Genomic DNA, 16,664 nt, shown 5'->3' on the forward strand with positions numbered 1-16,664 from the left:
GCAGAATTGCTGAGGTCCTTACTTCCACTGCTTGCTCTATCTATATATAAAGCAACAAGGCACCCTAAAATAGCTAACACCAGTGCATGACTTCAGACTAAAGCATATTATTTTGTCTGCTTCTAGAGACAACTACTCAAAGCCTACAAGTTTTCAGCTTGCTTTTGGAAAACACAGAGCCATGCCAGCTCGTTTCAAGACATTACTCCAAAGGACACTGTGCCATACAGTAGTAACAAAAAAAACCTACCCAGGCTTCCAGTTCAAGGCATCTGATTACCGGATTTAGAGCAATTGTTGACTGTATGTGACAAAAATTCTAGTTCTGCTGTTCTTAAGTTAGAAAAGGAAAACAGTAATGATAAGAACTCTAGCTGTGGAAGGGTACAAGGAAGTTATAGGAAAGACTGTCAGATCTATGAGGCGTTATAAGGCTCAGTATTAACATAGACTCTGTACAGAGCAAAGAAAAGGGGACATCCTTCAGCCCATGCCAATGTTTAATTCTGAGGTATGTGACACCAGATTTACAAAGGTGAATAAAAAAATACATTCCAAAAACAGTGAGCCTCCTACTTAACAAGGCAGAGATATCACACTACAAGTAGCTGAGAAAAGAAACTGCTCAATGTGAAAAAAAAAGGGAAAAAAGCAGTATTTGGGATCTCTTTGATACAGGCTTTTGACATAACAGATGCTAGGAAATGTGCAGTCATGAGGCAAAGATAAATACTTAAGTGATAAGGACAAGACAGGATGAACAGGTATTAGAGATAAGGCTTCCACTCAAACTAATTCCTGAAGACATTATGATCAGCAGTTAGAAGCAACTACTATTCCAGACAGTGATCAGTCACACTACAATTCCAAAAGGGATTATGTAGCTGTTGAGACAGACTTGAGCTCCAGCCTTCTGATGATATGGCCAAAGTTTGCATATGCTTGTAGCAAACACATAAAAATCCCAGTAGTGAAGGAGTACAGAATACTTTTCCACACCAACTGTACCTGATACCCAGAGCAAAGACTATCGGCTGAAGTACAGCACACAAAGTCGTTCAGAGGAGTGTATAATATATAGTTAATCTACAATTTTCATCCTGAACATCAATTTAAAAAGCCAAGTATGAATCACATGGAGGCAGACTTCATGACTCATTGCTGCATTGGATCTAACTGTAGTGCTGATCCTACCTGCCATTATGAAGTCTGGCATTCCCTCTTGGATCCCTTTCATAAGTCTGTGCTAGAAGGATGAGCTAAAACCAGTTAAATGAGAATTTAAGCATTAAACAAATAAATGTGCTATTTTGCCACACAAAGGATAAAATTCCAGGAATTTATTGCTGTATCTATGGTTAATCCATTACTTTGTCTTACAGTAGTCAGGAAGTGCCAAATTGTGTGCTACATTTAACATTTCCTGTAATTCCCTTCCAAATGCCATTTTACAGTGGGAGTATGAAACGACGCAGCAACACTCACAAAACATGGCTCGAGCATCTCTCAAGAGATTGAAAATAAAGATTTGTGTACAAGCTGAATAACAAGATGTCAGTTAATAGGTCACTCAGCAACTTTAATAGAAATATCTTTAGGTGGAAGTTTTGCAGTGTTAAAATTTACAATTCAGAATAAGCATTCTCATCCCCACTGTAGTAACAAGATACTTGCAAAGAACAAGAACTATGGTATGTAAATGCCACACGCAAGAACTGCTTCATTTCCATCAGAAGCAAAAATTGCTAATTATAAGCAAGGACAGACCTAGCAGGCTAAGGCTGTCAGCCTATATTAAAAACACACACCTCCAAGTTTGGCAGTGGAATTCTATCTACCACCTTGACTTTTTTTTGGTTTTGGTTACATACAAGTACTCTTCCTCTCCTCCCATCATACACACTTTATAAACCCCTTTTTATTTTTATTATACCTCCATATTATTTACAGGACTCCTAAAGATTAAGTACAAACTAGTATGAAATTAACGATAACTTGCTCTTTGAATATGTATCCCATGGCTAAATAAATACCAAGCCAATCCAAGAGTGATCTGAAGTTATGATTCAGAAGCTTGTATATCTGTGACTCCAGATGTTTTCTCATTAACTGTAGAAGATTCACTTGATCTGTCAACAATAGTTGCCTTAGAAGTTGGGGTAGCGCTATCCAAGGTAAGTGTAGAGGTCTGTTCTACATTTACAGTAGTGCCAGGGTCGATGGAAAAACCTCCAGCTTGAGTAATGGAGGGAAGCAAATCTGCAGGCACTGTAGATGGCTCTGTGGCCAAAGGAACCAGAGGAACACATTTGGGTGACATTGACAGAGGTGTTATTCCCACTAGATTCAGAGGTGGCAAGGAGGGAAGGGGTGGCAAACCTAAGGAGAGAAAAAAAAAAAAAAGAAAAAAAAGAGAAAGAAAGTGAGGTGCTGCATACCAGAGGCAGATCTGGATAGAAGCTCTGTTTGCTTGGAATTGTTACCATCTCTAATCTCCTATTGCTCTTGAAGAGGAGGAAGCTTTCGGAACTTAGCACAAGCATGACATGTGGAACACTGACTCAGCAGGCTAGCTCCAAGCCTGATGCTTTTCAGATTGCATAGAATCATAGAATGGAAGGGACCTTAAAGATCATCTAGTTCCAACCCCCCTGCTACAGCCAGGGACACCTCCCACTTAGACCAAGTTGCTCAAAGCCTCATCCAGCCTCGTTTTATACACTTCCAGGAATGAGGAATCCACAACTTCTCTGGGAACCTGTTCCAATGCCTCACCACCCTCATAAAAAAGAACTTCTTCCCAATGTCCAATTTAAATCTAACCTGCTCTAGATCCTGCTCTAGTTTAAAATCATTGCCTCTTGTCTTATCACCACATGCCCTCATAACGAGCCCCTCTCCAGCTTTTCCATGGGCCCCCTTCAGGTACTGGAAGGCCTCTATAAGGTCCCCCAGAGTCTTCTCCATGCTGAACAGACCCAGCTCCCTCAGCCTGTCCTAGGAGAGGTGTTCCAGACCTCTGATCATGTTTGTAACCCTCTTCTGGACCCTCTCCAACAGATCCATGTCCTTCTTGTGTTGAGGACCCCAGAACTGGACACAGTACTCCAGGCTGGATCTTAGGAGAACAGAATCACCTCCCTTGACCTGCCCCTTCTGATGCAGGCCAGGATACCACTGGCTTTTTGGTCTGCCAGCACACATTGCCAGCCATATCAAGCACTTCATCAAACAGCACCCTCAAGTCCTTCTTGGACTTCAATTTCAGAATTGATGAATTCAGAATAAACTCAAGTTCGCTTTTATCTCCCCAGAGGGCTGATTATTTAATAAAATTAATACTGATGATTAGATTTTTTGGCATTCACTGAAACTGCCAGAAACAAGAAGTTAACAAAAACCTTATTCCATATAAGCTTCCAGTTTCTTTTTGTTCACTCCATGTCCACCTTCAGCAGTCTTGGTTTATTCAAAGCCATAAATCTAGTATTACTTTGTACTTTGGCATTCCATTTTAATGCTTCAATCTCCTCATCTAGCATGCAAGGAAACACCTCATATTTTCTCCTACACATAAAACTGCATACTTTCATTCTTGGCACAACCTATTTTGAGGTGATAAATAAGGTAATATAAGATGTAATGACTAAATACAGGCACAGGTTTAAAATTATCTCATCTAAAGACATATTCCTTGTTTACCTCATCTGGGCACTACTGTCAACTCCTATCTCAAGCAAACACTCAATTTATCCTCTTCAGGATTCCACCAGATGACTCTAAATGAGAGTGTCAAGGATTATAAAGAAGAGACACACTATTTTACAATGTTTCACTTCACAGAAGCACATACCAGGCTGTATGATTTCTGGAACAATGTGAGGTGCAGGTAAATTAAGTTTGGACAGATCAGTCAGGTTGGGAAGCCCTGTTGGTAATGGCATCAGACCTAAAAGAAAAGTGGAAAAGTTAGAGCTGAAAGCTTTTTTTTTTTTCTTCCCCTAATTTTATCTGAGATCTTATTACTATTTGAAGTTATTTTGTATTGCTTTGTAACTTGATTGTGAATTTTACATATAAGAATGCAAATTCACCTGAGTTTCAGGTTTTAAGTTGCAGAGGGAAAACAGCTACCTATTACAGGAAGATCAGACTAGCAAATACATAATCCAAATCTTTCAGATTTTTCTAAGGAAAGCAGAATCTTATTTCAAGGAATTAATAGGTTTGCATTCCAAGTTCAGCTTTTAACAAAGGTAGGTATTTCACAGCAGCGCTGTATCAGAAACCCTCCAGTCCTAATTTGAAAGGTAGGACATAGGAAAAGGATGAAATACATAGAGTAAGCAATCTCAGAGATCAGAAGGTCGATGATTAGTCTTTTCTACTTAGTTCCTTACTAGAGTTGCACATAAAAATATATAGAAAAGGCAAGACAGAGTAACTTTCAAAATTGGGAAAGACTGAAAATAGAAGAGAAGCATATGATGAACAGAACACCTGCTGTTCCATCATTGTGTTTGCTACGGAGCATCTTTCTGCTCCTGAATTTCCTGTCTTAGAAGAGCTGCGTTTCTGGCCTCAGGGCTCTACTCCTACTTTGCGTTTAGCTCAGAGAAGGCCAATTCTGAAATAAGCTGTTGATACTAATAGATAAGTAATAAGATAGAGGGGAAAAAAATCTTAAAGCAAGGCCACTGTACACAGATTTTGACTAAAAACCAGTCATCTTTACCTGTCAATTCATTAGCCAAAAAGGCTGACATAATATGATTTGAAGGGTTTTCAGCTCAGCTACAAGCAACTTTGGTTTGAACTTTTTTTCCAAGTCTGAAAAATGCTGAACTTCACATAAATCCACTCAAATTTTAAACTTCTTATATATGCAAACTGCAAGAAATGTAGCTTTCAAGGAAACAACGATATATTTAGAGAACAAGATGAAAAGAAAATTTCTATTTGCAGATTTGGGGGGAAGGTGTAGACAGGGACTGGGGAAGAAAAGTACATTGACAGGAGCTGAACTTCATAGTAGTTTGCCATTTTCTTTATGTAGTACAAGATCAAAATTCTCTGCTCTTGTCTGCATGCGCTTAGCTCTACTACATATTTTTTTCTGTGTTAGAGCACATTTCCCTGCATTACTTAAAATGTTTAGACAAATCTTCATCTACTTGTCTCACAGCATACAAAACAAGATACAACTCTTTCAGTGCTTTGGAACAGGTTGAGTCCTGTGCCAGCACACCAACTACAGGGCAATCCTCATCCTACCCACTGTGAACAATTCTGAAATTGATATTATTAGCAGGAAATAAACATATGTCAGTTCATAGACAGACCCTTATTTTTGTTGTATCAGTTTAAAAAATACTAAATAATTTTTAAAAACCCAATAACCGCAACACACAGTTCTATATTGCTAGCCCTCTATTTATACTAGGAAGAATAATCAGGATGACTATTAGAAGTTTCCTAAACTGGAAGTTTTATAGGTGAAAGAAACGCAGAAATAGGCAAGACATGCCTATTTCTTCTCTAATGAGAATTTCTTCTCTAATGAGAATGTCTGGGACAAACTGGAAACTGAAGCTATTTGAGAAGTATTTTGCAACGTACAATTTATGAACTATGGAAAGTAACAATGTATCAAATAAAGAAGTGATGCAAATAGCAAAGCTAATACCTTCTGAGAAATCTATGTCTTACAACTATTGTGCAGGGAGCCAAAAATGCAAATGATTGTAAACTTTACTGTCAACTCAGTCCTCTGTGCTACAGACACGCTGTGCATATACTCTACATGAATAAATAAGTTCTTAACATGGTAATGCTTGTATAATAGGAAATGTGTAAGTTGTATGAGGAAATACCCTGCTGTCCCCCAAAAGGAATGGAAAAGACAGCTACCTTCCCTTGCTCCTTATTAAGATTTTTGTTTCAGAAATGTTTTAAGAAATTTTACCGACTCACCTGGTAATGTAGTTGCTGGGTTAACTGCTGGCAAAGAGGTAAGGGACGGACTGACTTGTGGTGGTAATAATGGAACTGTTGGAACACCTGGTGAAGCATACAGGAAAATAACATTAATTTTAAGCATACCACGCTTCAGCTCCCTTCCTCAAGGAGTACAACTAATTACTTACAAAAGAATTACTATTTGACTTAACCGCAAAAAGCGTTGCTGAAGAAAACCAGTATTCTAAATAATACACATTGTACTTCTGACAGAAGCTGTTTGCAATTATTTTGTGAGCAAGTAGGGCAAGTTGTTAAACAAAGTTTGAGAAAGAAAATTTTATTTGCTTCTGCCTTCTATTAAACTGACAGAAACCTCTATGAATGCAAAAAAAATCAAACCCCCATGCATTTCAGAAGTCAGTTGCTTCCATACTGACCTGTACTGGGAACATTACTGACAGTAGTTGAGGGTGAACTAATAGAAAGTCCTGAAAGACTCTGTTCAAGGCCTGCTGGGCCAGGGGGTAATGTGGCTGAGGGATTAATTGATGACAGCTGAACCTTATTGAAAGGAAAAAAAGAAAGTTACATCATTAGGGTTTGTTTCTACAAGAACCAACAGAAGTAGAAAAGCATTATAACATCACAATCTATTTTTGCCAAACCAAAGAAATGACTACAACTTACCTCTGTGAAGCCATCTTTGAGGGGACTGAGAGATGCCCTAGGCAACTGTCCTGGGAGAGAAATTTTCTTTCCCTCTTCAAAGGGCCGTGTAGGTATCCTATGCAAATATCCATAACCAATGCCGCACCCTAGGCTTTTAAAATACAAACATTTAAAAGTCAGCAAAGGGACTTTACAACTACAGTCTCCATAGGAAGCAAGGCATGAATGACTCAATATGCCAGCAGGTTTCAAGGTAAGTTCTGTACAACTTTTCAATCCCCCTCCGAATGTCTCACTTTCTATGGAGAAATAATCAACATGAGACAACTGAAAGGAAATTATGTAGCTTTCAGCAATAAATATTTAGCACAAAATAAATTTCATTGTTATTTAAACCAAGCAGCTGTATCAGGTATATAGCTTAGAATTCAAATCACAGTTGTTATTTGAAGTCCTCTGTTCTGGTTACAATGCAGTATTTTAAGAATATCCCACAGCTCAACGACTCATTGAAGCCTCATGCAAATAGAAACCATTGCACTTGGTGCATTTCAACACTAATTCATTTCCTGTTTAGATACACACCCCCATTAGTAACTACATCTGAATTCCAAGTAAATTCATTATTTATTATAGCTGAAATGCCCTTGATATAAAACCACTCTTTTCCTGTCTTTGTAAAAAACCTAGGCAAGCAGCTTTTAGGCTCCGAGAAAGTTGCCTCATCTCCCCCTATAGCATATTGTCTCCTTACCTGCCTTCTCCACCCCAAGCAGAATTTGGAGTGATCACCACTTCCCGACAATTATCTGTGTCTGTGTTGTACACGTAAAGTTTTAATGGCTTTGCTTCGTGCGTTTCAATAAGGGAAAAGAGATCTTCAGACTGAAAAAGGATAAAGATGAATAAAGACTTCATTGTCCTTATTTTATCATTTGACATTAGAAAAATCATCTTCCAAGTCCTTAATTTAGTCTAATGGAATCCAGTAACTGCAACATGTTGCAGTTGTTGCAGCGCTGCCATTTTATCGCAATGACAACTTTAAAATGTGCTTCGCCAGCACAACACAGAAAACAAGGTCCAATACAGATTTAAAATCTGCTAATTGAAATATTAATATTGAAGTATAAAAAAAAGGTTTCTATCTGGCTTAATGAAGATACTCAAGAGCAGTTTTTATTTCCAAAATTACATTTAAGCACAAAGAAGAAGCAGTATGCCAAGACTCCTTCCTCAGCATTGGCTTATTTCCATTACCACTGAATGGAGATAGAACTGGGGATGTTTCAAACTGCTCTGGTACAATTTTTTTCCATCAAAAAATCTTATTTTTATATACTTACCTCATTCATGACAGTATCTGCTCCAATGATATAGTCACTATGAGGTCTAAGTCCAGCTAATGCAGCAGGAGAATTTGGTTCCACTTCCTAGTTTAAAGACGGAAAGTTACAAAACTCTACTTAACTGTCTGCGTAGCAGAACAGTTAGATGCACACTTCACACAAGTTCTGAGTCAGACAAAATGGTCAAGTTTTCAGCACACTAAAACAGTCACTGTGTTAGTCAAACTGACTAGCTGACAGTCTTGCTTGATATCACTACAAGGATCCCTGAGTATTGTACAAATCCACTGATTTAACTACAAGATTTGATAATATACTCAGAGACACACAGTTCTAATGGAAAAGCCTTTCCAAACAAAACAAACAACAACAAAAAAATCAACCAAGAGAAAACATACCAATTTGATCTCACAGCTTGTATACCCCCTTGTAAGACACTTTTCAGTAAAAAGATTAATAGTTTAACAGTAAGCAACAGTAAGAAAAATACTTGAAGTCCACACGTACCAAAACATGCCATACATTTTCATTGGCCCCATCAAAGCTGCAGAAACGAATGCTCACGCCCAGCAGGCCTTGTCCACCCCACATGTTGCTAGGGGTCACTGATGTTTCTCTCAGTTCCAGTGTTTTACTGCTGTACACCAGCATTTTTACAGGTTTTTCAACATTTGCTTTCAACAGATCCTTAAGAGTGTCATTATCTTTATTCTGCAAACGTTCAGAGAGTTTGGTTTAGTGTTTAACAGAGCAAGCATCCAGTTCTATAGCACCACTCAACTCAAAAGTTCAGAAAAAGTCAAAGTTCCTATAAATACTTTGCATTAGCAGAATATGTGTCCACAGCTACTTCATAATGAGTTTCCAGTCCCTCCACAATTCTAGAATATGACTTTGGCAAAAATCTGGGCTTTCAAAGTAACAGCTTGTTGTCTCATTACAAATCTGCTTGAAAATGTTCTTGATTTCTGCCCAGCTAACAGCTTTGACAACCTATTTTGACCGAAATGAGTTTGCAAGTTCTCACACAAGCAGCATTACAGACAGAACCAAGGGGACACTAACACAAGCAGCTACTGGTGGATCAGTAGATAGTGCCACCTTCTGTGGGTGCAAACATCTGCAAAGAGCATGTCTGTCTGCATCTTCATTCTCCAGATAAAGTTTTGATAGAATTTTAACTGCAGGTGAAGGAAATTAATTTCTGATGCAGTTAGGCTTTTTCATTTTAAACTAATGAGAAATATGTTACACAGATTTAAAAAACACAAATGCATTGGTTTACCTTGTAAGATTCTCAACACATGGACTACATTCAGAGTTATAAAATAGCAACGCTTACCAATCTTGAACCGTTGATGGACACGATAAAATCGAAGAACGGCTCCAGTCCAGCTCTATGTCCAGGTGAGTTTTCTTGTACCTAACAAAATTAAACAAGAATTCAGCAAGTACACGCCAAAGCTGATGCACAGATTAGAATTACATTTCTATTTGTGCAAAGTGTAGTTCCAGATAAACTGTAGATATTTATTCCAATGAAGATTATAGCCAAAGGACAAGCTTAATGAATTCTGAAAAAAACGTCTGAAAAGCAGTATCTTGCTACTGAAGTACCAATGTTGGACCTTGCGTTTTATCTTACGCTTACTAGAGGAAAAAGTATCACATCTATGTGAGCATGGGTTTTTATCTCATGATCATCACCTGTTGACATTCTTGAGACATAAAGGGCATCTTTACAACCAGTGATTTATTAATATACCAACAAGCTGTAAGAAAGGGATATATGCAATTTGGCAACCATGGCAGCTCAAATAAAGCAACCAAGGCTACAATGTGGATACACATTGCTCCCAGCAGCTTAAAGTATGCTTATAAATTCCAAGCAGAGTAACTGAGAAACATTTTGCCAGTGTGGTGTTTTTGTTTCACTATTACATGCATTCAGCACTCATCAATGTCAAGCTCACTGACACCTGGGATGTATAGGTTATTCTAATTAGATTATTTATAGTCTGGCCCAAGCCAGTGAAGGGCCTGCAAGACTTTCCAAGTTCTGAATGATTAGTTTGCAAAAAGTATATTCAGATGTCAAACACCTTCCCTCGAATTCATCACAATCTTAGAAACAAACCATGCAGAGATGTTTAAGTGGCCATGTAAAAACTACCAGGAAGATGTATCTAAGCTCTTAGTTCCATCAATCATACATGCACCTCAGAAACCTGTAGCTGCATCCCTCTGTCATCACATTTCCTCATGCTGGAACGCACAGGTTCAGTCAAAAAAAGTCTCCGATTTCCCTAGATTGTTTGGGGCCAACATCACTGGTGGAAAAGCATTTTTATGCCTGGCAGTCTCAGAAATGCAAAACGTTATTTCCAAGTTTGTTTCACATGAAAATCCTCCCCCTTAAAGAGGTGACATGCCCAGCTCTGCGTAACAGTCACAGAGAGTTTTTGATGTCATACCACCTTATTTTCAAGCCAGTTCATCACCGTCATACAACCAAATGCACAGCATAGCTCTCTGCTCAAAGATCTATGGGTGTGGTTCTCTTCCAAGAACCACCGTAACAAAGAATAACCAGAGACATTAGGAAATACAGGGCACAAAGATGATAAAAATCAAAATTCCATGGATACATACATGAACTCTAGGCATCCTGAGAACCTGGCTTTGTGCAGCTTTACTGTATGCCCCAAACAGATATTCAGCGATTTGCCCTTGTAATTAAATAAGGACTGAGAAACAATCAAGTAGTATCATTTACAACAGATGCCACTGCAGGCAAGATACCATTCATGACAGTTTGGGAAGCCTAATTTTCTCAAAGCCAGCTGTTATTTCAGACAGGTAAGTTACAGACACCCATGAGTAAATGCTGTGAGTTTCTAAGAGCAGAGGAAACACAGTGGAATGGACTACCTGGGAAAACTGTGAGACTGCCACCACCAGAGCTTGTTAAGAGAGAGTGATAAGGCCTCTATCAAGAATGCTGGATGTCAGAAAGCCAAGAAGAGCTGTATGACACTTTCAGCTTCATACAACACTGCAGGACTTCAGTTTCTCATCGAGATGAGAGTAGGGCTGCTGACCATAGATTACACACTAATTATTTCACTTTTAATTCACTGTCAAGAATTAAACAGGGAGAAAGTTCCGGGGTCAAGACACCACTTTTAATCCACATTACTAGATTACTAGAAAAACTTACTTTCTTGGTAAATATATGAAGTTTCTCTCTGTTTAACACCCTTCCCAACACTATCATTCTATGCCTATACATATTGTTATAAGGTTGCTCAGCAACACAATGTTCACGAATCTAAGCCTCAAGCGAGCACTGCTACTGTAAATGGAATTAGGCATGGAAACCCCAATATTCAGAAGCAGATTGAAAAGTCAGATAACTTGTCTGCTTAAATTTTCAGATGCTTAGCTTCAAGCACTAAATAAACAATGTTCAAAGAGCAGAAGCTCTGAAGCCTTTGTTTTCCCATGTAAGAAATGTTTTCTAACATTTATTACCAACAAAATGTTGTAAAAAGTTTTTTTGGTAGTTCTTCCACTCACTCTGTAGCTGGTAGTAAAATTTCATTATGTATTTTGTATAAGCAGTTCTTCTTAGGTCTAAGAGAATCTATTTTACTTAATTTCTGTCAGCTAATAACATATTCACACATCACACAGTGTAACAGTATTGAATTTCTTTATGAAACACCCAGTTTTCAAGAGAAAAAGCTTTATAAGCTTTTTGTAATAAATTCCCTATACATAACATCAAATTTTATTTTAACACAGAGAATTTAACTTCAGCTTTTAATTTTAAAGGGAGGCTCACATTTTAAGTCACCTCTTTATGACAACATGTTTGTATCTCTACTACAACGAACTGAAGCACTCAGGTAAAAAGTCAGAAATTTAAACTTTGTGTACCACTGTTTAGCATCATTTAGGGATAACAGACCATAACACAGTAGCATGCAAATCTCTCACAGACAAAAATTCTTACATAGAATCAAAGAATTGTTTAGGTTGAAAGAGACCTTCAGATCATCAGGTCTAACTGTAAACCCAGAATTGCAAAGTCCACCACAATAAACTACGTCCTTGTCTTTTAAACACCTCCAGGGATGGTGACTCAACAACTTCCCTGGGCAGCCCATTTCAATGCTTGACAACACTTTGGGGAAGAAATTTTCCCTAATACTCAACCTAAACCTACCTAAACCTACCTGTGCACAACTCAAGGCCATTTCCTCTTGTCTTATCACTTGTTACTTCTCTTAGGAGAAGAGAATGATGCCCACCTCACTACAGCTTCCAGGTAGTTGTGGAGAGCTGTAAGGTCTCCTCTGAGCCTCCCTTTCTCCAAACAACCCCAGTTTCTTTGGACTGTAATGAGGGGCCTAAAATTGAACACGCTACTCATGGTGTGGCCTCATGAGAGCCACGTACAGCAGACAATCACTTGTCTGGTCCTGCTGGCCATACCATTTCTGATACCACCCAGGATGCTGCTGGCCTTCTTGGTCACTTCAGCACACTGCTGCCTCATATTCAGCCAGCTGTCAAACAACATCCTGAGGTCCTTTTCTACCCGGCAGCTTTCCAGCCACTCTTCCCCAAGACTTATGACTACATGAACCAGTAAATTAAGTTTAACAGTAAAAGCATATACAATGAATAAAAATGTATTCCACAGAATCGTTTCCAACAGATGACTGATTATTAGGTCTACCTATGAAGAGACTAGTTCAACAAAAGATTTTGTAACTTTTCCTTAAAAAAAAAAAAAAAAGCTACATTTCAACTCCAACACTGTGACCCCACAGCAACCTTTCCTGTCAAGTATGCATATGCTGAAATTGCTTTCCCTCAACAATGCTTCAGTCCTGAGTGTTCCTATTTCCTCTTACAAGTGCACTGACAATAAAGCTCACAATGAAAAATCCTGCAGGAGCAGCCAAAAATATTAAAGTAAACTGCAAAAATTACACCAGAAATGAATAATGGTTTTGTCCTCATCCTATCTGAAGCAAGCAGTGCAAGAAACTTGCTACCAGTTTTGCTGGGAAGCAGCATGTACATGCCCTTGTTTCATGCCCTTTTAACACCCTTTTCATTATCTGCCCCACACAATTTCTTACTAGAAAATTTTTCTCACATTTCTTCCATCAGCTAATGGAATCTCAAAAACAACTGTGATATACTATTTACAGAAATTTGGTGTTATCCAAGAAATAGAACCTTACCTGAATTAGATCTAAAAGACAGCTCTTTTCCTTTCACCATTTCCATTTCTCTGATTAAAATACTGATCTTGGAAAGAAAGTCTAATCTCAAATCAAAATAGTAGCATTGCTCAAGCCCCGGCTTTACCAAAAGCCATGCAGACAGAGCATTCACACAACAAGAGAGTGTAATGAACTTACTACAGAATTCCAACTGGAAAATTAAGCTAGGAAAATCTCTAAAAAAAAAATCTAGTCACTTGTATGCCACATGTATTTCAATATTATTCAAATTATGGCTGCGAAATTTCAGAATTTTTCTCTACTCTAAAGCTATACTGCCACTACATATAAGCAAAAGCCTGATTCCTGTTAGACTAGGATCATGATGCTATTTAAGATGCCTGTCCACAGAAAAAAAATTAATCTCTCCTTCTTATGGCATCTGAAGATATCACCAAGAAGACAAGGCAGTGAAAAACAGAAACAAAAACAGAAACTGAGACAACAGGTGGGTCCATTTCTGCATTTAATGTAAATATGGCTGTCTTCTGAGAAACCAGCTTCCTTAATGTGCACCTACCAACTACATTTACAAAGACTGGCAATCAAACACCATCACTTCAAGTCAAGGCAACAACACTGCAACCAAAAAGTGCCTAAATGAATAATAAAAGGTGACAGATTCAAGCAGGATTACAAGAAAAAAATTAGTGAATTATACTTCATAAAAGAAATGCATGTTAGTTTACTAATATGCTTTAAATAAACAGTATGATGATGAATTAAACATAACTGATATTCTAATTAGAGAGTAGTTACTCATTTTACACCCTCAAAAGCAAAAAGCACATGATATTCACATTATAGTGAACTAAAAAGTCTGCCACTTTTCCCAAACTTCAAAAATTCTTTTTTTTTGGTGGGGAAAAGACCAATGAATTGTCATGTATTAGTAACATCGGACTGATCTATATTAGCAATATGAAAAGAGAAACAAAAAAGACCATTACAACTTTAGCCTGTATGTAAATGTTAACATTGGGTTTGATCAGAACTTACATATTTGCTTCTTAAAAGCACTACAGCTGCATTTTATAACACTTGAAAGATGATTTTTCTTCTTTCTTCACCATGGTATTCAACATACAGTTGTAGCTCAATGCTAGCAAGCTAAAACAAGTAAGGAAGTACTAACTAATAGTATTCATATGAATCAAGGTGTTGTGCTCTTTTACATATTTAAAATGTGGGGTAGCTCTAGACAGCGTTGATCCAAGAAAGTCCAATGTCAACACAAAGCTAGCCCAGCACATTGCCTATGGTAAGGGTACTCATACTCTCATCTATAGTAGCAAAAGTGCTGTGGTGCAGGCAAGGCTATTAGTAACTCCCAAGTTACTGCTACCACCCAGTGCATCAGATAACAAAAACTATGTAAATAAGAAAAACAGCAGCATTGCCTTCACTATTAATATATCTCTAGCAGCTGTAACGTCTGTTATTTGAATACCTTGATCCCTGGAACTACTGTCAAAGGGTCACACAGAATCACTGAACACAGGGCTTGGAAGGGACCTCTGGAGATCATCTAGTCCAACCCCTCCAATAGAGCAGGTTCACCTCAGGCAGGTTGCACAGCAGAGCATCCAGGCAGGCTTTGAATGACTTGAGAAATGGAGACTTCACTACCTATTTGGGCAGTGATCAACCATCCCTCAACATAAAGAATTGTCTCCTTATGTTTAGACAGAACTTCCACTGCTCAAGCCTGTGCGCATTATCTCTTGTCCTGTCACTAGGCACCACTGAAAAAAAGACTGGCCCCATTCTCTTGACACCCACTCTTAAATATTTCTAAGTATTTGTAACATCCCACCTCAATCTTCTCTTCAGACTACAAAGCCACAAATTCTTCAGCCTTTCTTCTAAGATGCATGTTCCGGTCCCCTAACCATCTTTGTAGCCCTTTGCTGTACCCTCTCAAGCAGTTCCCTGAACTGAGGAGCCCAGAACTGGACACAGTACTATAGACGGATCTCACCAGGACACAGTAGAGAAGGAGGAAAACCTTCCCCTTCTTGATGCATTCCAGGATACCATTACCCTTCTTAGCCACAACAGCACATTGCTGGCTCATAGTGAAATTCTTACCCACCAGGACTCCCAAGCCTTTTTCCACAGAGCTGTCTTCCAGCAGAGCAGCCCCCAACTTGTATTGACACCTGGTGTTACTCCTCCCTAGCTGCAGCACCCTACACCTGCCCTTGTTGAGATTCGCAAGGTTACTCTCTGCCCAACTCTCTTGCCTGTCAGGTCATGCTGGAGCAGCACAGCCTCCTCTGGTGTCAGCCACCCCTCCCAGTTTTGTGTCAAGCAGCTACAGTTCAGATCAAGATACCGCCTGACGTGTTATCCAAGACAGGCACCTAGGGGGCTGCAGTTCTTAAACCACAGTTTGAATGTGTGCAAGCCAGCGTGCTAACAGCAGTTCCTAGACCAGAAGCTGCCTTGCCCTCGAAGGCTTCACAAAAAGCAGCATCGCTCTCCTGTCCCGCTCACAACCTGAAGCGCAGACGGCGTAACTTGACAGCGCAGTCCGGGCCACCCAGACCTCTTCTGGCGACAAGGCGTCTCAGAGCCGTCCGGGCTGCCGCCGCGGGCCGGGTCACAGCGCAGGCCGTGGGCAGCTCCGCGCTGGGAGGGTAAGTCCCGGGCGAAGGCAGCACAGAGCGAGCCCCGCGCGGAGAGCGGGGCGGCAGCTTCCCAGCGCCGCCGGCACAGGGAGCCGGCAGCGCGGGCCCCGCCGCAGATTCCACCGGCGCACGAGCCGCGGCGGAGCCCCAGCCACGCACGGCGGGAGTCCCGGCAGCTGCCCAAGCGCGTCCCCGCTTAGCGGGAAACACCGCGACGCCACCCGGCTCAGGGAGCTCCTCGAAAGCGGACCCACCGAGAGGGAGGCCGCCGGGCCCAAGGGCCGCTGCCAACCTAATGGCCACCGAGGAGCACGCCCGCCTCCCCGCCGCCCTTACCCGCAGGACGTGGTAGCCCTCGGTACCCCCACCGGGGATCTCGATGCTCTGCGAGGTGCCCATGGCTGGGGGCGGCGGCGCTACTCCCCGCACAAAGCCCCACTCACCAGGGACGTGGCACTCTCTCCCTCCTCCCCCCGCCCGCCCCGGCTCCGGAGGGCCGGGCCACGACGCACACGGGGCATGCTGGGAGGCACGCCGCAGCGCCCCCTGCCGGGGACCCCAGAAGCCACGAGGAGGCGGAAGAAGCCGTATGGTGGCCGTCTAGGACAAACCTCGCCCGTTCAACCCCAGGGAGGCGAAAGCAGTATACGGTGGCTGATACAGACCATGATTCTCCCGTTCATCTTGCTGGGCAGTACCCCCCCCTGGCGGCTGAGAGTGGCACTGCCAAGAGCGCCTCTGCCTGAGGA

The 16,664-nt window shown here is 40.5% G+C and overlaps 1 protein-coding gene across 1 annotated transcript; it reads right to left on the reverse strand.

Annotated features, from left to right (window-relative positions):
* Positions 1-1,324: 1,324 nt before the first annotated feature.
* Positions 1,325-16,314, reverse strand: GORASP2 (golgi reassembly stacking protein 2). Its single transcript, XM_054380969.1, has 10 exons — positions 16,252-16,314; positions 9,322-9,402; positions 8,487-8,690; positions 7,977-8,063; positions 7,385-7,515; positions 6,649-6,781; positions 6,399-6,522; positions 5,974-6,060; positions 3,854-3,949; positions 1,325-2,379 (listed from the first exon to the last, which is right to left on the reverse strand). The coding sequence occupies exons 1-10, from the start codon at positions 16,312-16,314 to the stop codon at positions 2,060-2,062; spliced, it is 1,326 nt and encodes a 441-aa protein (XP_054236944.1). The 3' UTR covers positions 1,325-2,059.
* Positions 16,315-16,664: the final 350 nt, after the last annotated feature.

Source organism: Indicator indicator, chromosome 5 (assembly GCF_027791375.1).
Source record: "Indicator indicator isolate 239-I01 chromosome 5, UM_Iind_1.1, whole genome shotgun sequence".
Classification (NCBI taxonomy): domain Eukaryota; kingdom Metazoa; phylum Chordata; class Aves; order Piciformes; family Indicatoridae; genus Indicator; species Indicator indicator.